Source organism: Anarrhichthys ocellatus, unplaced genomic scaffold, assembly GCF_004355925.1.
Source record: "Anarrhichthys ocellatus isolate YVR2014 unplaced genomic scaffold, GSC_Weel_1.0 scaffold4, whole genome shotgun sequence".
Taxonomy (NCBI): Eukaryota; Metazoa; Chordata; class Actinopteri; order Perciformes; family Anarhichadidae; genus Anarrhichthys; species Anarrhichthys ocellatus.
The window spans coordinates 10,053,440-10,075,769 of NW_022280034.1; the positions used below are offsets into that span (position 1 = coordinate 10,053,440).

At 47.6% G+C, this 22,330-nt stretch overlaps 2 protein-coding genes across 3 annotated transcripts in view; one reads left to right on the top strand and one right to left on the bottom strand.

Annotated features, from left to right (window-relative positions):
• The window catches only part of capn15 (calpain 15), a 37,516-nt gene extending 29,292 nt beyond the window's left edge, over positions 1–8,224 (bottom strand). The window contains exon 1 of one of the 2 annotated variants that reach the window (XM_031843825.1): positions 7,956–8,224. Coding sequence is in view for 1 of the 2 variants with exons in the window: in XM_031843824.1 (XP_031699684.1) it covers positions 3,994–4,181 (188 nt within the window). In the remaining variant the exon portion in view is untranslated. Of the gene's footprint in view, positions 1–3,993; positions 7,921–7,955 lie in introns of those variants that run through there. The other variant, XM_031843824.1, reaches the window with a different exon arrangement.
• A 2,177-nt stretch (positions 8,225–10,401) lies between these two features.
• ankfn1b (ankyrin repeat and fibronectin type III domain containing 1b) overlaps positions 10,402–22,330 on the top strand; it is a 115,684-nt gene continuing 103,755 nt past the window's right edge. The window contains exons 1-2 of the mRNA XM_031843820.1: positions 10,402–10,484; positions 14,312–14,409. Of these exons, the coding sequence (XP_031699680.1) occupies positions 14,393–14,409 (17 nt within the window). The 5' untranslated portion in view covers positions 10,402–10,484; positions 14,312–14,392. The remainder of the gene's footprint in view (positions 10,485–14,311; positions 14,410–22,330) is intronic.

The window sequence follows — 22,330 nt, forward strand, 5'->3', positions numbered from 1 at the left end:
ATTTTTACTACAAACATCACTAGCAGACAGACCCATGATGCTTCCTGTTCAACAGCTGGTTATTGGATCAGACGAGCTGTAAATAAAACAGATAATAAATGTTGAAACATTGTGCTGCAGCTGAACACACCCAGAACTCTGACAGGGATCAGATCAGTGCCTTCACACATTCTTCACCACACGAGCAAACACAACTGAGAACTCTTTTTTCACCACTTAAGTAATTGAACGCAGTCTGTTTTCTGGCAAAAAGGTTTTGTTTGTCACTTTCGTTGTGGGATTTGTCTTCGCTCGTCAGATCAGAAGACCTTTTTTCCACTTAAAAGCAATTTTCCCCCGAGCCGAGGGGCAAAATGGCGAAGACTTGAGAATTAACTGCAACAGTCTCGGTTGTACCTGCCAGGTAATGTGCTACGGTATTAATAAGACTCATTGCATGAATTAGTTCCAGCTGACATGACGGAGCCGAGTCAACGACTGCAACTTATCTGAGGCGGAGTATCGAGAGCCCGGAGTCAAGACTCGCTGGCGTCACGAGGTCACATTGGTGACACTGAAGTCTGAGTCATAAGGGACGGAACGACAGCATAATTGGGGAAGTTTTGACGCGAGTATTGACATTGAGCAGGGCACTTTCTGAGACTAGAATAGATTTATATAATGTTATGGTGTCAGCATGATCTTTTGAAAAAGCGCCCTCAGGCCGAGGCTGTATCACGAGAAGGGTGTGATGCTGTAGAAACAAGGGTGTTGTTGTGTCAATGTTATGTGTCATGGAACTGACACGCATCAGAATATCTGGGTCTGGTTACGCTTTTCAAGACGGGAAGTTGACGTTTTTATGCAAGCCTGACCCAGACGATCAAGGCCTCATAACCCCAAATAAGATATGAACCAACAATATTTTTCTGCTGAATAAGAGACCGAATAATGCAAATACCGGTCAAAAGAGGGGGGAAAGGAAAGCTGAGAGAGAATAACAGAGGCTTCTGACCTCTGGCTGTGCCCTCTGTGAATATTTCACGACCGGGGCTCATTTTTGACGAGTGAATGCGTCAGCGGTGGAGACACGGCTTCAGACATTTGAATCTTTAAACAGAGGAAACTGTCTGACTGGGTTTCAGCAGACATCAGTAGGCCCGGAGCAAAGCGAGAGAGCGAGCAGGAAGCGTGGCAGGAAGCATCGAGAGACGGGAAGGAAAGGGCAGAGGCTTATTATATCGGAGGCTCCTGAGGGCACCCGGTACCTGGAGGGCAGGAGAACTGCTGACACAGCGCTTGCTGCCTTCAGCCAGAGGGGGAACTTCTCAGGCAAGGCAGCGCAGAGTTGGAGCTTTACTTCCTGTTTCCAAGACACACGTTCAACCCCGGAAGGCCGACCGGTTGCCTTTCCACCTGGGAATCAGCTGGTTACACATTTTCCTCCAGAAGGGCAATTCTCCAGCACGTGTTGCTTCCTGTGTGAGAGGCTGCCAGGTTACCATGTGTGTGCTGTTATCTGGGGCCCAATGCAAATGGGTTACTGAACATATGCTACAGATTTCCATGGCAACAAGAGTGTGGGGGGGGGGGGGGGGGGGGGTTCAGTTTCAGTGCCAGTGGGCTTGTTTGTTCTTGCCGCATCGATGCTCCGTTTTCCAAAGAGAGCCCCGCGGTGAGACAACGCCGGCGTGGGAGAATCTGTTCCGGAGGCTCGAGGACAGTCCCATCTTCATCGGAGAGGACACAAGCACGGCCGGTGACCACGCTGGTCGTTTTAATCCAATTTTTTAAAAAAGGAGGAGGAGAGCCAGTGGAACGGAGCTGCGATAAACACCCCCATCCATCATGCTGGGAGACAGTGGAGGCACCGGGACGGACTCTGCAGAGAGCAGGCAGCAACTTTAAAAAAAAAAAAAAAAAAAAAGGGCTACGAAGGCCACACGTGCAGCGGGACACACAACAGCATGATGGGGCCGAGATCACACGGAGCGCCGTCACATTGTTAACTTAAAACATCGTGCTGCTATTAAAGGGGGGCGGTGAAAACAGATTCCAGAGTGATGGCAGACCTCTGCTGCACGTCTCTGTCGGCTGTTGTGTTCTTGAGTGGAACGTCCCCGCCGAGGTACTGATTCACTGCGCACAAAACACTTCCCAGAGTCAACGGGTCGAGGCTGGATGAAAACACATTTTTAAATTACCCAAGGACAAGGCCGCTCATGCGGTCTCCCAGCTAAGAAAAACAGAAAAGGTTTGGTCAGACAATATATTGGAGAATAAACTAGGAGAGGACGGCTGACATTAAGCTGGGCCCACAGTGTTCTGTTGTTTCTATATTTCATGCTCCGTCACAGCTCAGCAAAGCTTGCCTAACATTGTTAGGCTCACACGGCCGTGTGTGTATATATGCATAAGACTGAGAGTGAGTGTGTGTGTGTGTGAAAGAGAGAGGGCATGTTTCAAGTGCTACTGCATGGTGTTTCTAAAACATCTATTGTCATGAGTGTGTGTGTGTGTGTGTGCCCCTCTCCTCGGTGAGTGCTGTACATTTCTGTGTTTGTGTGCTCAGCTGACTGGGGGTGGAGTCTGATTGGTGATGGAGGCAGAGGCTTGTTGCTACAGAGATGCACGGACGCAATGGAAGAGCCTGCTTGATTAAAAAAAGACAACTTGACTGTATGATGCAAAGCTACACCGACAGTACGAGCTACACTAGAGTTTCATTCATGCGAGCGGTGTAAACCATGGCTGCCTGAACTGGTACACGCAGAGCAGCTGGAAGGACAACACACCGACGGCGGCGAGCAGGGATCAAGAAAGATGAAAGACTGGAGACCGATGCTGAATAAGTAATGACATCCATTGTGGGGAAATGTGATCGGGGCTCTCTGAAAATCAATAACTAACAACTGGACCGAGATGCCTCGAGTGACTCAGCAACAACTTCGACACAGCTACAGGCGGTCGATACCAAAACTGCCCGTTCTCGTTCCGGGAGATGTGACGCAAAGAAGAAGAAGAAGAAGAAGAAGAAGAAGAAGAAGGAGGAAAACTGGAAACGCCTCCAAACGGTTTTTGTGTGAGGGCGGTTTGAAGGAAGTCAGTCAAAACAGCTGGATGAGCCGCACGTTCAACCTGAGCTTCTTACCGACGATAGGCCTCACAAGGCAGCGACTGGAACAATGGATCACTGCAGCGGGGTCCTTCTCGTAGTCACAGTGACTGAATACATATTTCTTAAAGCGGTCGATACTGACGAAACGCCGCATATGAATAGCACGTTGCCTCCACAAATAGTTTGCCTCACTCGAGTACACAGCTGCTGCTAGCTCAATAAACTGTCGGTTTTTATAAACCAGTTTTTAATAAGTTATATTCTGAAAAAGAGCTTCTATCCACAGCAAAACAAACTGATTTGAGATCGTGCCGCAGTGAAACAATACCACAGTCTGTAGCCACATTCACCAAGATAGTGTAGCCACGTTTTTTAATCATTTCCAAAATGAATAAGACTGAATCAAAGCTGGTTTTGAATACTGGTAACAATGACAGCAAAACTCATCTTCTAATTACCCGTGGACTGGTTTTCATTGGGCTCACAGAGGTCAGGTCACTATCTGTCCAGTCAATCAGCAGCGCGTGGGCAGCACATACTGTACAGCTGTGCTGGGAGGAGCCAACGGGGTCAGATTTTGGTTCACAAATCCGGCTTAGCCAGATTTTGGGTGCTTCATATAAAGAAATAAAAAAACATCAAAATGCAGGCTTTGATTGGATAAGCTTTGATGAAACAGGGATTTGATCCTTCGCTGTGAGGTTATTGAATCCTCAGTAAAGCTTTCTAAAAGCCCGTGAAATAAAACCTTTTTTAAAAATGAACAACGCTCATACTGAAGCATAGACAGTAATGCAGTCTGTACGCTTACGCTCACTACTGGCAGCATTCCCGTGTCACACAACACCTGGTCTCATTTCCTCAGCTGAGTAAACGTGTTGGCACCCGGCTCTTACCTGCGCTCCCGGTGAGGCAGCGGGTGCTGCTGCTGCTGCTGCTGACGGCTGATGAAAGTGGTGCCCCACACCGGGCTGCTGTGGCTGGTCCTGAGCCAGCCCACCGGGGGGGACGACGGGTACGGGGTGCTGCGGAAGCCGTGGTCCGACTCGGTCTCCGCAGTGAGAGACGAGGCCGAGCTCCCCATCGCCGCTGCAACAGGAAGTCGCTCTCTAAATGTTTGTTTTGCTTTTCCTTCGAGCACCCAGGCGGACGAGGGATCCACACTTGCGTCCGGCGAGACAAACTGAGACTGAAAGGGTTCGTCCGGACCACAACTGAGATCAAGCGTTTTGTGTTTGTTGTAAACTTCCTGTTGACAACTTTCTACTTCAAATAGGAAGCGTTTCCCTCCTAAGAGAGACCTCAGAGAGACCCCTGAGAGCGCTAGAGTTAGAACTAAATAAAAACACTGTTTTCTCGCAGCAAAGGCTCGTAATTCTCTCTCTCGTAGACTTTAAGCTCGTAACACTCTGCACCACGTCTTCCACGCTGCCACTCATAATTCCTCCGGCGCTCCTCCTGACACACATCCCCAGTCTGTGCAGTCTCATGCCGGCTCCATCTTTCCTTTGCTTGGAAAAAGCAATCAATCGATCGGCCAAAGCAGGAAAAGGTGCGGCATGGATGTCAACATTTTCATGGTCTGTCAGAATCCCAGCAGCCAAACATCGTTAGAAAACAACATCCAGGACCGCACAATAGCATCACGGTCCATAAAGACAGTGATCGATGGGTCGTGCAGGAATAAAAGTCGCACAAAATATATCCACAGAGTTATTTACAATGTGAAAATCAATGCATTGCATTTGCTGGGGAAGCATGCTAGCATCCAGGTCTCATCTTTTAGACCTCCAGTGGGACTAACAGCTGCCGTGGAAGTGTACCAGTGAAACACCCAGCAGGATAAAAACTCATGCTGGGGGGGGGGGGGGCTTTCTCACGAGTTACACCACTTCTGGTATTTGCAGAATTTTTCTCCACCTCACATGAACGTCAGAATTGAACCACGGATGCTCAGAGCTGCTCTTTAAACCCTCAGCAGTCGCCACAGCGTGAAAGTGTTTACAGCTCAACTTCAAGTTCTGTGTAAAATCCGACAAATTCCCGGAGAGAAGGGATGTACCGTTTTTAGGCTGAGGTGCTCTGCCAGCGCGTGAGAGGACCGGGAGATGATCCCGGTTTCCGCTGTCAGAGAGAGAGAGAGAGAGAGAGAGAGAGAGAGAGAGAGAGAGAGAGACGGCTTAATTTCTGTCTGATCCCACCGCCGAGGCCGGGCAGTCTATAGTTCATCAACTCGCGCTGAGATTTACGTGGACCTGTCAGCCTGTCACGGCTCTTAGTCTCTCTGCGGGGAACGAGTATCCCAGCATTCACGTTTTTACGAGTATCGATAGCTATGGAACCCTGAGGCAAAAGTCTAAGTAGGGAGATATACCCGTGGTTGTTGTTTGTTGCTTTATTTCACAGTGACGCAGTGAGCTCGTGGGCTTCAAACACCGCATGTTAAATTATTAATCACTGACAACGTATATACTGTCAATTAAGCCCATTAACAGCACTGCAAAGCATTAGCCTGTGTCCGTTCCCACACAGCGGTCCAGAGGCGACATATGCAGCCCGAAGAAGCGTCCAAATAGCCGAGGAGGTCTCGTCCAGGAAGCAGCCCAATTCACCATCTTCCGCCGGGTCCTTCGCAGCCTGCGTTCATCTCACGTATTCCTGCATTTTTGGGCGGCTGTAGATGCCGAGCCTCGTTGCCTCATATTAGGAGACAGCCTCGCTCCAGTCCCGCTGTCGCCTGCTCGTAGTGTTGCAAAGCTGCTTCATCCTCACAACGCCAGTATGTGATGGTGTCATTTCGGGCATTGTTGTGGTCCCGTTACATGTTCTTATCCCCACCCCCCTAACCCCGTTCTGTATTTCGTCCACGGGGGGGCTTTGATTCTCCCTCGCTGGTATAGCGTGAGCGCAGTGGACGAGGATGCGATCTCCTCCTATAACAGCGGATTACTGGAGTGTATGCAGTGCGCAGGCGCACTGGCCCCGGCGAGCAAAGAGGAAAAAGCTGGGAGGCTGCGTTCAAGAGATTTAGGTAAAACCACAACCACAGTATCAGAGATCTCACTCATTAATGTGAATGAGGTCTCCAGTCAGTGTGATGACAGATTGCGGCATGCTCATTCCGGGAGAACACATCACATGTCAACCTTACACAACTGTCTAACAATCTGTTTTTAGTTTTTTTTCAATTGGCCCTCTTTGAGAAGAGCCTCAGCTTTCATAGTCAAGGCCAGGAGGAGGAAGTGAAAGAGTTAACTGGAAGACAGTGGTGACTGCAACACCCATCATTGCTCAACTGTCCCCTCACATTACTGAGATAAGCCCTCAAACTTTCCCTCTCCTCTCCTCTTCCACTTCATATCCCTCTGCTGACCTCTTTTCTGATCCCTTGTTCTCTCTCTGAAATGTCACCATCAGAACCAATGCACAGAGCACAGCAGGCCTAACCCATGATATGTAAATACCCATATACCACTTTTTTTTGTAAGCATCTTTTGCTGCATGTGGGTTAACCATTAGCTGTGGACTATACCAATGCAGGTCAAGCAGGGCCGGCTGCGGGGCGTCATCTGTCTGGAACTCCTGCTTGGTTTCACAGAAAGGGTGTGTTCTTCAAGCACGACTCCCGCTTCTGTTTCCTAACTGGTTTGTCTGGCAAACTTGCCTTTCCACTGAAATTCAAAGAGAACAGCGTCGGCTAAGAAACGCAAACTGTTGACAGACGTGCTGCAAGTCCAAACCCGTGTCCAGAGGGCACGGCTGTTGCTGTCAAGAATGCTTGCGTCACACGGAAAAGCTGGGCAACAAACAGCTCACTTGTATAACCTAAACTCCACTCAATGACAACAAGGAAGTCCAGGTTGTGCAATCACATTTGGGTAGTTTCAATTCAGCCTAACCATGTAACAGCACACTCACAATTACAAAAAGTATTTAAAAAGGACACGATAATTAAAAGCAGCTTGTACAGATTGCAGACACGGGACAGCAGAAACTACACTGAAACAAATTGCACATAAACCACCCCGGAAGTCAGAGGACTGCAACCCTTTTGTTAGGGGTGCACCTGTCCAGAGGCCACCTGTCCCACTGTAAGTCAGCACCCAGAGACACAGCAGCTGACACAGTCAGTGCCAGAGAGAGAGAGAGAGAGAGAGAGAGAGAGAGAGAGAGAGAGAGAGAGAGAGAGAGAGAGAGAGATTAGATTTCATTTCTATTCTCCAGGGAGAGAGGGAGAAGAAGGGTAAGGGAGGATGTGAGCTGATTTCACGGTACATTGTAAGTTGTCATTTCTACACCACCCCAAAAATGCCCTGAACACAAACGATGAGACTCTCCACCAAATCATGTGAACACATTACATTATATTCTGATGTTGATTCTTCCACTGGATAAACTATGAGTTCAGGCCTCACAGGTAACACATCATCCACCCTGCCAATGTGTCTCCAGCATCTCCAGATACCAGTTCATCTACTTGACCTCTGACCTGCCCACATCCCCCTAAACAGACATGTAGAAGAAGACATGCCCATGTTGTTGTTATGTGCAGCCAAGCGGCGGGAATAACGCGATCTCCACTGTTGGGGAGCGAAACCACGTTTTAATTACGAGGCACTGTCACATAATCGATTCTATTTGTGGCCGAACTGTAAGCCCGTGAGCCCTGTCACCGGCATTAACGTTACCCACACGAAAACTCTCTCCACGATCCCATTGAGACGGGCGGCGCGAGCCGAGGACGCCGGGGGAACCTTGTAAACAAAGACACTCTTATTCAGCCGTTTGGTCGACGTTATCGACGCTGCCCGACAGTCGTGGACTCCGTGAAGTCCACTCACACGTCAACTAGTCTTACCTCAAGTCGGTCGAAGGGGGAATTATTCCTGTTTTTCGCTCGTCTGGTGCGTTAACTTTTCACAGCCATGGAGACGATAAGTTCTTTCCCCGGGTCGTACTTCAGCCGCCGTAACCTCTCCAGGCTTTAGCTCCGCGCTCGCCGCCGCATGTTTCAGACATTTGTGACAAACGCGTACATGTAAGGCGACAGTTTTTTTTATTTTGCACTCAGTCAGGTATTCGCGAGACTGATGCGACCGCGTCGGTTTTACCTCAAACAGCCCAGGAAGGAAGGGGAATCTCCAAGGAGCAAGGAGAGCACCGCACGTACGTCAAATGCGTAAGGGGCGGCCGCTGATGCCGGCCAGCGCACGTAAACGTACGTAAAATGCAATCGAGAATACGGGAGTAGGCAACTCAATTTCCCATAATCAACACGGGTATTTTCAACAAGGATATCCGGGTTCGAGTGTCGTCACGTTTGACCAACATAAACAACCAAATATATATATAATTATAAATGTGTATACTATACCTAAAAAAATCTTTAAATGTGTGATTTCCCCTTCCTCTAGTAAGCATATATTGTACATATACCCTTGTTGTGGCTAGATTTAAATCTTGAGTTTCAAATCTCAGAGTAGATTAGCCCTTCTGCCTCAGGCCAGTGTCAGATAGTAGCGCTCTAGTGTCATCTAGTGGCTCTCAATCTGAACCGTCTCAACTGAGCCATTGGTATCAGCAAATTGAGGAGCTTCAAAACATCATTTCACTTTTTTAAATGTACATGTCCTCTACAAGCTTCTTATATATGTTTCTAAAATGATAGTTTTATTTTTATACGATATAACTCACTGGCTATCACTTCGGGGATCATAGAGAATATGTGTAAATAGGAGCACTGACACCCACAAAAGAGTAACATTTAGGCTCAACCATAGACTGTATATAAGTGCTCAACAAATAAGTCCCTGTGACAACCTATAAAATGCTTGTAATATTATTGCTACTGCTTTTGTTGGTGCTAGTACAATGCTATGGGTAGTTATGCCTGCTGTTGCAACCACCACTGCCACCACAAGTGTAATTGATGCTGTAGATGCTGTACTTTGATCTATTGAGTGTGATTGCTTTGAAGCCCTTGAACTGCAGCATAAAATGTATTGGCTCCAAGGAAACATGTTCCTTTGTTTGACATAGTGTAGTATATTACTACTGTGGAGAGTATTACTTCTACTGAATGCAGACTAACATCACGTGGCTGGGACTCTAATAGCCTTAACTCTATCAACCACAATGGCAGGCCATACCTTAGCTTTTCACATATAGCCGATTCCCATCGATCCGACGCAGTGAGCTCGTGGGCTCATCAGCAGGTATGGATGTCAGCCAAATGCTTCTTAAATTAATGCTAATTGCCTTGTCAGCATGATAATAGAAATAAAAAGTATTAAAATATGCCTCTAAAATAAGGAACTACTGTTTTTATACCAATCAGTGAGTTTATGGCAATATGTTGTGCTTAACAGAGTATTATAGCTAGAGATGCCTACTTGGATATTGCTATATGGATTATATTTTTATATTTATATTTATATTATATTTTTCAGATTTAGTACCTTGAAAAGTTAGTTTTTCCTAAAGGGATCTAACTTTTCAGCAAACTATACTAAGCTTAATTCCTGTTCCAGATCTTTCCTAATTTTTTACTATATTTTGAGTTGATTTTTTAGCTGACTCCCCCAACAGTAAAGCTGTCCACACAATATGATTTTATTGAAAAATGTATTGTTTTACTGTAATCGTTTTGTTTACCAAATTGAATTGCCTGCCATTCCTTTAAAACCACGAGTGAAATGTAAATTTCCTTAGGATAAAGAGTAACATGTGAAACAAAGCGAGTCTGGATTATCTCTGTTAATGCCGGTGTCACCCGGGTTGTTTGAACCGGGGAAATTCAGAGGATTAGGCCAATATCATAAGGGTCAGTATACTTAAATAATGAGATAATGAGTGAATTCTAAAAACCTATTAATCTCTTATTAATATAATTTCCCTGTGTGCAATCAGTCGCCAGAATATACTCGGAGGTGTGTTTGAACCATTGTAGAGAATGAGCCCAGGGTTTGTGCTGGGTGAGTGATTATAGTAACCTTAAAGGAAGTTAACGAATGAATAATAATGATAAATCTCAGTAATATCCTTTAACATCCGTTGGGGGGGTGGAGGGAATACATCCTCCCATCAGCTGAGAGACACAATCTATGCATGTCTGTGATTACAGTGATTTATCTTCAGGGTTCAACGAGGCGGAGCAAAGCATCCTTTGATAGATAGAAGCAGAGGAGTCGAGAACGAGTCTCTGGGCGGAGAAAGTTACGGCTGGACGTTGTTCACGTGTATCCTGTAGTACTCGCGTGTAGTACTCGTGTCTACAGGATACATACTTTAGAAAATGTTAGTAACGTTACCGGTGTGACAAAAGTATCTTTTGAGCAAAGCTAACAAACGCTCCTGGAAGGAAAAGGAAGGACTCTTCGTCAAGAAGGTATGCGAGTGAATGCATCTTTGTACACTTCTTTTTTGTGTCTTCGTTAAGACGCGTGTGCACTTGTTCTTCGCGAGATAATTTCAGTCGCGACTTGTATTTGTGTGTGGACTACCTTTTTGGGCTAACTTTTTTCCCAGAAACGACTGAAAGTTGCTCTAGCTAGCCCGCTTCGCTCAACTCTTCTTCGTGGGTTTATTGTTTTCAGTGGCCAGTGTCGGTGCGTACACACTGTTGTCATGACAATGCTAGGGAAACCCAGCGCGGAGGCACGTTGGGAGACACAAAAGACGCCAGCCTCAGTGTTTAAGGCTTTCTCTCGCGACCAAAAAACTCCCATGAAAGTTCACAGAAAGTCTGCCACAACACCGCAAGAAAGTGTTGTGTTATTCTCCCTTTATTCTATATCAAAGAGAGACAGGGAACTGATCCTGTGTCAGTGGAAAGAAGAGCAAGGGGTCAGAAGGATATGTGCAAACTGTTGGGCTAAGGTGTGTCCTGTGTTTATAGGAGACTAAATGTGACCCTGCTAGCCAGGAAAGGGATGCTTTTAGTCAGCTCTGTTCTGTTTGGCCAACACACGTGTGTGGAAGTGACTAAGGCTTCCACAATAGAGAGTGGACAACAATTGTCTTTGGGGGAAAAGGAAAAAGATGTCTGTGTAGGCGGGTGGGGGGCAACGATAGCATGAGGGACAAAAATGTGTGTTTCATAGGGTTTTCACAATTACACGTGTGTGTGTGTGTGTGTTTGTGTGTGTGTGTGTGTGTGTGTGTGTGTGTGTGGATGGTAGGAAGGTGGGGTCAGGTTCACTTTACATGGTCATGGACTCGTGAGAGGACATGAGGGGACACCAGGGTAGTGGTGTGTGTGTGTGTGTGGGGGCTTTATTTAATATCACTACCGCTGATGTAACCACACTCACACATGCAGTACAGTACAGAATCAGGCAGCTACCGGCATGAATGTTGCTAATGACGAGCAGGAGAAGCTCTCACCTCTCATGACTCACGATTATTCTTGTTTACAATCTCATGCAGGGGAAGTTTTCACATGTCTAGATGCTAAAAGATGACAGTTTTATGGACCAGTGCCGGATAACTATCCTCCCCCTGTCCATACATAAAAACACTGGGTGGCCAAAAACACTGGGGAGATTTAACCATACCAGAGCCACAAAGCTTCAGGCATTCAGTAGGACCTTGCTGTGAGATAAACATCAGATCATTTGTGACCGTGAAAAAGTGGATTCATTAATGGATTAATCGAGAGCTCTTCTTAGCTTGTTTTGTCCGACTAACAGTCCAAAACCCAGAGATATTCAGTTTACTGTCACATATAATGAATAAACAAGGGGATTTTTGATTGAATTATTGACATGAACAATAAACCGTATGTAAAAATAGTCAAGTATTTTTCCCGATCGACTGTTTGGTTAATCGTGTTTCAGCTTTGTTAGGACACTTTTAGATGTGAAGACGTGTCCTTTTCAACACATCTACACAACAGTACACTGTATGTAAGGATGAAATCAGAACAGTGTCACTTCAAATGGAGGTGTGAATATATTTGCGATGGTAATCTTTTCAATCAAAGCAAGAGAAAACGGAAAATACTGAATTAATACAGAATCCACAATACATGCAGTATGTTTAAATAGCAATAAATTACGACGTGCAACATTGGTTTATATTCGTCCTGCCAAGTATCCATGTACGTCAGCCTTCCCGCGCTCCTTGTGTGTTGGGGCATGCAGCCACATCTCTCTCGTCAGGCTTTCACCCGCGGGGCCTGGAAGCACACATAAACATACACACACACACACACACACACACACACACACACACACTCATACAGTCATGCACATGGGGCAACATGAACAAGCCTACATCAAAGATACATCTGTTCCTTATGCATGTTTGATGGGACAGGCAGGCAGCGACTGGCCACCGCTCCAAGTTCCGGCACAGATTAGTATGCATGACTAGGTGGAAGCAAAGCCGTGGACGTGGACTACTTTGTTCGAGGGACAGAAGGTAATTACAGCACAGATGTGTGACAGCAGCACTGCAACATGAGGAATGTGTTGAATGCTCTTTCTTTTGTACAATTGCATTAGATGACGTTTTTGGCTTACTGCTGAGGATAGAGCCGCAGCATTTCATAAAGCTGAGACACTAGTGAGTTCAGAACTCTCTCTGTGCACTTGTCTTTTGTCCCCACTGTTTGATGTATTGTTGGCCTTTTTTAGCCGTGAGCAGCTGGTTTAAATCCCTTTTGTCTGGTTGTCAGTCTGTTGGCCGAACTTCGTCTTTCTGGTGACACAGTTACAAAAAGTGTATCGGCCCGTTTCCCAGACTAGGATTAAGACCAGTCCAAGGACATTTCGGAAATTGCTCAAAAAATGCCACATCAGATATTCTGGCTTCTAAAAAGTAACAAGAGAGAGTGAAGATATGAATTTCCCTGAGGTGATAAATACAGTTCTTGTAATTCAGTCAAATTAGCCAATACAACTTATTCCTGTATTGTATTGATCATTTATACAAAACATTTCATCATTAATATCTTGAAAAATGCTCATTTTTGTCTTTAGAATATAAAAAAAACAAAGAAATTGAATTACAATGGTATGAAAAAGAGAAAGATAAGCAATCATCAAACTTGTCGCAAAGTAATCTGTTGAAAAGACTGTCAGATTAAGTTTCTTTTGATCCATATGACTAATTGTTTGAGCACAAGTTATCAGTCAAGTGTTCTTGTAACAGCGTGTAAAGGTACGGATAAAATGGTGAGTTAGTTTGCATTTATGTCGACATCGGCTGTCCTTGCTTCGCCAAGATTCTAAAATGAGTGAAAGCTCGGTCGGCTGCGCATCAATTCTGACTGTGGCACTTTCTTGGCACCGAGAGACGCGCGCATCCCAAATGTGAGTGAAGTTCACCTTCCAAAAACCACTCGGCACTTTTGGAATCAAGGGAGAGCGCCGTCGGTTCAACTCGACAATGTGTTTCCCTTCTCGCCAGATGTTCTGAACACGCAGGCTCGGGGCGAGAGAGGTGTCACCACCCGTACGCGGTTCACCCAGGTGCTGCAGCTCTGCATAATTAGCTCACATTAACACAACATAATATTCATTAGATTCAGTGAGAAATAGGCCGCAGTGTTACTGGCGCACTGGAAGGATTGTGGGCGGTGATTAAGACATTCTTTATGTCGGAAAGCAGCTTTCACGCACATTTTTTGCACGTATCAAAAAGTCATTCACTGTCACTGCTGTTCAAGTATATTCCAAATGTAAAAATATCAGACATAAACCGATGGTAGTTGAACAGGATCCTCTGTCAGGATGAATCGTCAAAGATGGAGAGAACTTCTTCAAAGTCAAGACGTCTAAGTACAGAGATCCTGGATAGTCATTGTGAATACATACAGGGAGGTCAGAGGCAGCAGGGAATCCAAGGCCAGCTCTGTTTACATCATAAATCACACGGTATGAAGACAACTTTGAAACTCAACACCTCAAGATGTGAGAGGCCTGCAGAGGCCCTTAAAGAGACAAGAGAGGGGCGGCGGATGGAGAAGAGCGACACAAAGACGAGGCTATGGTTTGAGTGATTGTAGGTGCTGGATGTTTCCAGAAACATCAATGAAAAGCTCCGCTTTTTAAAAAATGGTTTTGATGAGTGAGTACCCTGTCTGCTCATTCATCATTTCTCTCTCTTTCACATACTTCTAGGTCTATCTGCTGCCAGGCTAACACACATATATGTGTATGTGTGTGTGTATGTGTGTGTGTGTGTGTGTGTGTGTGTGTGTGTTCCCAGGTGAAAGCCAGGATTCACACTGTAAGAGGAGGACTACCAAAAACCAAACCTGGGGAGCCGCTGGAGACCCGGGGTGCTGGAATGGAGCAACTCATAGAGTAAGAGAAATACTTATTTGTGTAATATTTTTAGAGCAGCGTTGACACAGTTTGTTCACGTGTTTTATTGTGTTTACTGAATGAACTTCCTGTCTCTATTTTGGGTCTTCCTGCAACTGTTTTTGCCCACGCTGGTGTTGTGAGCATTGCACTGGTACTGGAGACGCATTTCAGCCACATACATATATAGCAGATTATAGATTACTCCATATATATATATATATATATATATATATATATATGCATATATATATGCATATATATATATATATATGCATATATATGCATATATATATATATATATGCATATATGCAGTGTTTCTCCAGTCCCAATGCAATCCTGAATATATTTATATATAATGCCAAAGCCTTTCGTTTTCTGAAACCACTTTAAAGAACCTTTTAAAAGACAGAACTGTCCTGAAGGTTTGTAATTAAGTGTTTTTGAGGACGTTTGAAAAGGAAGCATGAAGATCGGACTGACTGTTATAAACACAACATCTTGACAGAAATTGAAAGCAAGCCCAGTCGCTCTGTTCTTAATGGACACCTCCTTCGGCAGCTGGTGACATCTAAACAGATGCTGTGTGTTCCTCACTGTTTTAGTGGGACGGGTGGATCGGTAGCTTGAAGATTTACAGCTCAACATGTCTGGGCATTTTAAAAGCCTGTTATTTCCTACTTATTTATTTTAGCAAAAACAGAACTTATCATCATCCAGCATGCGAGAAGTTGCGGTTGCAGATTTCATGAACGGAGTTGTTGGAAAATCAGGGTTAGACGCACACACACGACTTCACAGTCACAGGGAATACAAAGATGAATTTGAATGGTGAATTTGCACACACAAATCCTCCGGGGCACACAATTAGACATGAACTCCGTGGAACACAAACATTTTTACTCCACGTCTCCTTTTCAAACAGTGAGTCAGCAGAAAAAATGAAAGAAAGGGGAATGATGCCACAGAGGAGAGATAACCAAACTGACTTGTGTGCAGGCAACCTCACACTGTTGGGGGATGGGGAGCTGATTTATCTAACCCTACATACCTCTGGTCCTCCTCTGTGGGGGGACTTCTCCAAACAACACTGCTAGACTTGATCTATCCATCCATCCATCCATCTATCTATCTGTCTAGCTATCTATCTAGCTGTTTATCCAGCTAGCTCACTATCTATCGCTCTCGCCTACTCGGCTTTCATTGTGTGGTGTTATTCTCCTTCAAAACCTGCTTTTCTTCTTTCCCCAAATAGTAGCCTCCATTGCAAACACATCCCTTCCCTTCCCCTCCTCCTGCTCCTCCTCCTCGTCAGTGCTGCTGTGGCCGGGCCGAGCGTGATACGAGCCACGGGGAGCTGTATCTTCTTCTCTACTGCATGTCCTCTTCTTCCCCATTCTTCTCAGCAGCACATTCTGCAGAAGGATTGGCATTGTGTCTCCGGGGTGTGTGTGTGTGTGTGTGTGTGTGTGTGTGTGTGTGTGTGTGTGTGTGCGTGCGCGCGTACAGTACAGTCAAGTGCTGGATGTCTGTGACTGTTCATTCAAGTATGTGTGTCAGTGTGTGAGTCACACACTCTTTGTCATTTCATTATACCCATCTCTCACCGGCGCGAGTAGATGCAACATGTATAATTCATACCCAGGAAGGGGACGCGTGCCTACGTGCTTTTTCCCTCCCACTCACTACGCCCCGACCTGTCAAGTGGAACCATCCATTTACAGTATGTCAGTACAGCGGCCCCCCCCACCTCGTGTCTTGTATTGACAAGTGACGCATCGGTGATTGTTGAATCACCTTTGGCCCCCGGCTCGATGAGGTTGCCAACCTGTCGCTGACAACGGCAACCGGGGGTTCCTGACTTGAGCAACTCAGCTCTCGGCTCCGGCCTGTGACTCATTGGGGAGTCATCGCAACAGCGACATAGTTATACTCGTCGCACACACACCTTCTCCGTTATTAGACAAACTCTTTTGGAGTCTCATCTTGGTGTGTGTGTGTGTGTGTGTGTAAGTGTACATATGTGATGTAATTTGTCTGTCCTCCATTTCTCTTTTTGTGTCCAACTACACACACACACACACACATACACACACACGCTCACACAGACACACACCAGTATTTATACCAATCAACATGATTGTAATAGAGTTTGTCTTTTTTCAGATGACAACGGAAAAAGCAGAACCAGTAATTGTTTTGACATTTTGGTGCATTCCAATTACTGTTCTGCTGACTCGGCGTCGATAAGAAAAGGCCAATCGTAATGATGAGGACGGGTAAATTGGGTTCAGAATGGCGGCCATTCGGCCACTAGAGGGAGACACCACCATTAGTTTCTAGCATTAGTCAATGATATTATATTATTGTCTTCATGTGAATCTGATGTTGACTTTCATAGCGGCGTCATATTTCACTTTTTTGTTTGTCACTCGTTTGAGTTGATAATTCAACTTGAGTTGAATTTGCTCGGAGAGTGGGCGATACTGCCGCTTCATTTGAATGCCTCATATCATCTTCTCACGTTTCCTCTGTCTCCGTGCTGTATTGAACTCCTAAGAGGCTCATTTGCTGATGTGGATGTTTATTGAAATAGTCAAACACACAGAAAATGAGACATGTATACATGCAGTGGGGCTCAATATTAGATTAGTCCTGTCTAATGTCCCATGACACCACCTGTCATGTGTTGACAGTTAAACCCAGGTGTGTGGTGACATCTTTGTAGAGGCGGGCACCTCATCTACGTCTGCATCACAATGTCACTGATATTACATATAGCATAGCGTTGAGTCACGTTACAGTCAGAGGAAGTAGAATGCCATACCTTATTTCTATGCTTTGGAGATAGACATTAAATCTCAGTTTAAATATGGCGCCTAGATTCCCTTTTTACCTCTCATTACTGGAGTCATTAAAGATTCACACCATTGTTTGTAAAAAATTGGAATTTGGATGAACTACGGAGGACTTGAACGTTTTCTCAAGTTTCGTGGTTTTAAGCGGTTGTGTGTATTGCGTTTTTGGAGTTGGATCCTGAAATGTGTGCAAACCGATAGCCCATAGCAGATGATTCATGTTCCCCCGGAGACAATGAAAGCGTCATTACCATCACCATCACCATCATGCTGTCGGGGCAGCAGTGCTGTATTTCCTGTGACCGATGGAGCCGCTGTGTGATCGTTGGTCGGGCTCGTCCTTCACTGCGTGCTGTAAGCAGCAGTCAACCTTTCCACCCGATGCGTCTTATAAACTGTCCCGTCCTCGGAGCTCAGTCCAACGTTTAGTCGTGGTCCGCCTCGGGCAACAAATAAAGGAGATGGCTGTCGTGCTGCGGTGTTTGGGCACTTTAATGGCTCATTAATGTCTCTGCTCACATCACAGTCACTTGTCTGGAACAGCTGGCCAGAACAAATTTACCCTGTCCCCCTTTTCTAGGGATTGAATTACTTGCACTGCGGCTAAGCTGGCAGAGATGTGATGAGGGGCTCCGGCTCTATAGATTCATTCACACAGCCTACGAAGGAATCGGAGGAGGGAAATTGAGGTCTAAGCTATTCGGTAGAGGTAATAACCACAGGCTATTTTGGGAAAAGTGTGATGTACCGAGGTCACTGAGTGTTTTGATCAGGATGAAAAGGATGTCAAGTAACACAAAGAACGTACAGAAAAAAGACTCACTTAGACTGCTGGTGTGTGAGTAAGACGTACGCTCATCACAAACGTCATAAGGCTCTTGCATGCTTGCGTAGCCGTGTTGCTTTTACTCACGCTGTGCAAGTTAACAGACAGGAAGTGTACGGTTGAGATGTTTGTTTCCTAATCTTCACTCTGACTTGCTGAGTAAACACTATCTGTCGCAGTCAGCAGGTAAACAGAGGGGGGTGGAGGGGGGCTAATTGGACATTTGGGGCTGAGCTGTCAGAGTGAGAATGCTTCGGGGCGCACAGACAAGTTGATGTTAATACATCTGGCCTTTTCACAGCAGCAGTTTATTGGGATCGTTTTTTTTCTTCTTTAAAGATGATTCATGGGGCGCTGCAGCTATCAACGCCTCCTTCGTGACTTACACTGCAGTATTTTTTTACCCAAATCACCTTTTTAGTAACAATCACACATTTAGCTTTATAACAATGCCTTCTCACTCGTTATTTACTTTCACTACAGACAGAAAAATGAACGCATCCTCCACAAAGTAGCGGTCTGAGGGAACACTTGAAGCTTCCTTCTCGGGCCACAGGTTGAGGATTCGTCCGGTCTCACGTCTCTGATGTCAGACCGGTTGTTTTTTTCGCTGTAGTCGGCCTGTTGGTGTAATCTGTTAGAGTTCAGTCCGCTTCCGCTCATCACTATGCGTTCACGCTGAGTGGAAGGCGGCTTGCATGCGTTCGAGTTGAGAAGACAGATTATTGGTGCATCACAGGGATCGGGCTGTGTTTTTTGTTTCCTTGTTGTGAGTCTGATTCTCCGAGGCATAGCTGGAAGGTCTCATGTCTGCAGATAGACACCATCTCAGCACACTGTCAAAAACAAACCTTGTACAAACACTCACATGTGCCTACGGACTAACACAGCCTTTGTGATCCTTTTTGTTTGTCATTATGTTGTCCTGTCATCTCTTTCTTATTGTTGTTTATTTGTAGCGTGTGCAGCTGGCTTTCGGATCAATCAGAGCTTTCTTAACGAGACCGGAAAAAGAGATTTTGATTGCGTCGTGGTGATTCTCCTCCGTGAATCGCCACCTTATCGTGGTGGAGGAGTTTGAGTGGCTCAGTGATCCTGGGAGCTATGTTGTCCGGGGCATTAGCCCCTGGTAGGGTCTCCCAAGGCAAACAGGTTTCAGGGGAGAGCCCAGACTAAGAGCGGTTCAAAACAACCCCTATGATAGTTAGCCCACGGACTACAGCCACCTCGCCTGGACCAGGGAAACCGGGGCACCCTCCCGGAGCCAGACCCAGGAGGGGAGCTCGTAGGCGAGCGTCTGGTGGCCGGGCCTTTGCCCATGGGGCCCGGTCGGGCTCAGCCCGAATAAACACCATGGAGCAGCCACCCTGTGGACCCACCACCCGCAGGGACAAGCATCGGGGTCGGGTGCTATGCAGACCGGGCGGCGGGTCAGGCGGGAGGCCCGGGCATGCCGATCGCCGGCGGCATAGACTAGCTCTAGGGACGTGGAACGTCACCTCGCTAGCGGGGAAAGAGCCGGAGCTGGTGCAGGAGGTGGAGCGATACCAGCTAGAAATAGTTGGACTCACCTCCACACACAGCGTTGGCTCTGGAACCAAGCTCCTGGAGAGGGGTTGGACTTTGTCCTTTTCCGGAGTTGCCCAGGGTGAGAGGCGCCGGGCGGGAGTGGGGATACTCGCGAGCCCCCGGCTGAGCGCCGCTGTGTTGGAGTTCTCCCTGGAGAGCGAGAGGGTCGCCTTCATGCGCCTACAGGTTGCGGGGAGCAAGGCTCTGACTGTGGTTTGTGCTTATGCACCAAACAGCAGTTCAGAGTATCCGGCCTTCTTGGAGTTGGTGGGAGGGGTCCTGGAAAGGGCGCCGCCTACCGACTCCATAGTTCTCCTGGGGGACTTCAATGCTCACGTGGGCGATGACGGAGAAACCTGGCGGGGGGTGATTGGGAGGAACGGCTTGCCCGATCTGAACCCGAATGGTGTTTCGTTATTGGACTTCTGTGCTTGCCATGGTTTGGCCAAAACGAACACTATGTTCGAACATAAGGTGGCTCATAAGTGTACCTGGTACCAGAACACCTTAGGCGGAGATCAATGATCGACTTTGTAATTGTATCATTTGATCTGCGGCCGTATGTCTTGGACACTCAGGTGAAGAGAGGAGCAGAGCTGTCAACTGATCACCACCTGGTGGTGAGTTGGATCAGATGGCAGGGGAACCGGTTGGAAAGACCCGGCAAACCCAAACGTGTAGTGAGGGTGAACTGGGAACGTCTGGCAGAGGACCCTGTCCGGGAGGTCTTTAACTCCCACCTCCGGAAGAACTTCTCACACATCCCGAGGGAGGTTGGGGACACGGAATCCGAGTGGACCATGTTCAAAGCCTCTATTGTGGACGTGGCCGCTAGGAGCTGTGGCCGGAAGGTCATCGGTGCCTGTCGTGGCGGCAACCCGAGAACCCGGTGGTGGACACCAGAGGTGAGGGAAGCCGTCAAGCTGAAGAAGGAGACCTTCAAGGCCTGGTTGGCCCAGGGGTCTCCTGAAGCAGCTGACAGGTACCGGCAGGCCAGAAGGGCTGCAGCTGCGGTGGTCGCGAATGCTAAAACTCGGGCATGGGAGGAGTTCGGGGAGGCCATGGAGAAGGACTTTCGGTTGGCCTCAAGGAGGTTCTGGCAAACCATCCGACGGCTCAGGAAGGGAAAGCAGGGCTTACCCCAGGCTGTTCTCAGCAGGGGGGGGGACTGCTAACCCGGACGGAGGACATCGTCGGGCGGTGGAAAGAGCACTTTGAGGAACTCCTAAACCCGACCAACATGTCCTCTGCAGAGGAGGCAGCGCCTGAGGACCTAGGGGGAGGCTCACCCATATCCCTGGCAGAGGTCGCTGAGGTAGTCAAAAAGCTCCTTGGTGGCAAGGCGCCGGGGGTGGATGAGATCCGCCCTGAGATGCTGAAGGTGCTGGACATGGTTGGGCTGTCCTGGCTGACACGCCTCTTCAATGTCGCATGGGGGTCGGGATCAGTGCCCATGGAATGGCAGACCGGGGTGGTGGTTCCCATCTTCAAAAAGGGGGACCGGAGAGTGTGCTCGAATTACCGGGGTATCACACTACTCAGCCTCCCGGGGAAGGCTTATGCCAGGGTGCTGGAAAGGAGGCTCCGACCGCTTGTCGAACCTCAGATTCAAGAGGAGCAGTGCGGATTCCGTCCCGGCCGTGGAACAGTGGACCAGCTCTTTACCCTCGCAAGACTACTGGAGGGGTTCTGGGAGTTTGCCCAACCAGTCTACATGTGCTTTGTGGACTTGGAGAAGGCTTTCGACCGGGTCCCTCGGGGGGTCTTGTGGGGGGTGCTGCGGGAGTATGGGGTGCCGGACCCGTTACAACGGGCGATCCGGTCTCTGTACGACTGCAGTAGGAGCTGTGTCTGCATTCTCGGCAATAAGTCAGACACGTTCCCGGTGGGTGTTGGCCTCCGCCAGGGCTGCCCTTTGTCACCGGTCCTGTTCGTGATTTTCATGGACAGGATATCTAGGCGCAGCCTGGGGCGGAGAGCGTCAGTCTCGGGGGTCTCGGGATCGCTTCTCTGCTATTTGCAGATGATGTGGTCCTGTTAGCCTCCTCGGATCGTGACCTCCAGCATTCACTGGGGCGGTTTGCAGCCGAGTGTGAAGCGGCGGGGATGAGAGTTAGCACCTCCAAATCTGAGGCCATGGTTCTCTGCCGGAAACCGGTGGGATTGCTCCCTCCAGGTGGGGACGGAGTGCCTACAACAAGCGAAGGAGTTCAAGTATCTCGGGGTCTTGTTCACGAGTGAGGGTAAGATGGAGCGGGAGATCGACAGACGGATCGGTGCAGCTGCAGCAGTAAAGCAGGCGCTGTACCGGACCGTCTTGGTGAAGAGGGAGCTGAGCCGGAAGGCAAAGCTCTCAATTTACCACTCGGTCTACGTTCCTACCCTCACCTATGGTCACGAACTCTGGGTCGTGACCGAAAGGACAAGGTCGCGGCTACAAGCGGCCGAAATGAGTTTCCTCCGTAGGGTGGCCGGGCTCAGCCTTAGAGATAGGGTAAGGAGCTCGGTCATCAGGAGGGAGCTTGGAGTAGAGCCGCTACTCCTTTGCGTCGAAAGGAGTCAGCTGAGGTGGTTCGGGCATCTAATTAGGATGCCTCCTGGACGCCTCCCACTGGAGGTTTTCCAGGCACGTCCAACGGGGAAGAGACCCCGGGGAAGACCCAGAAC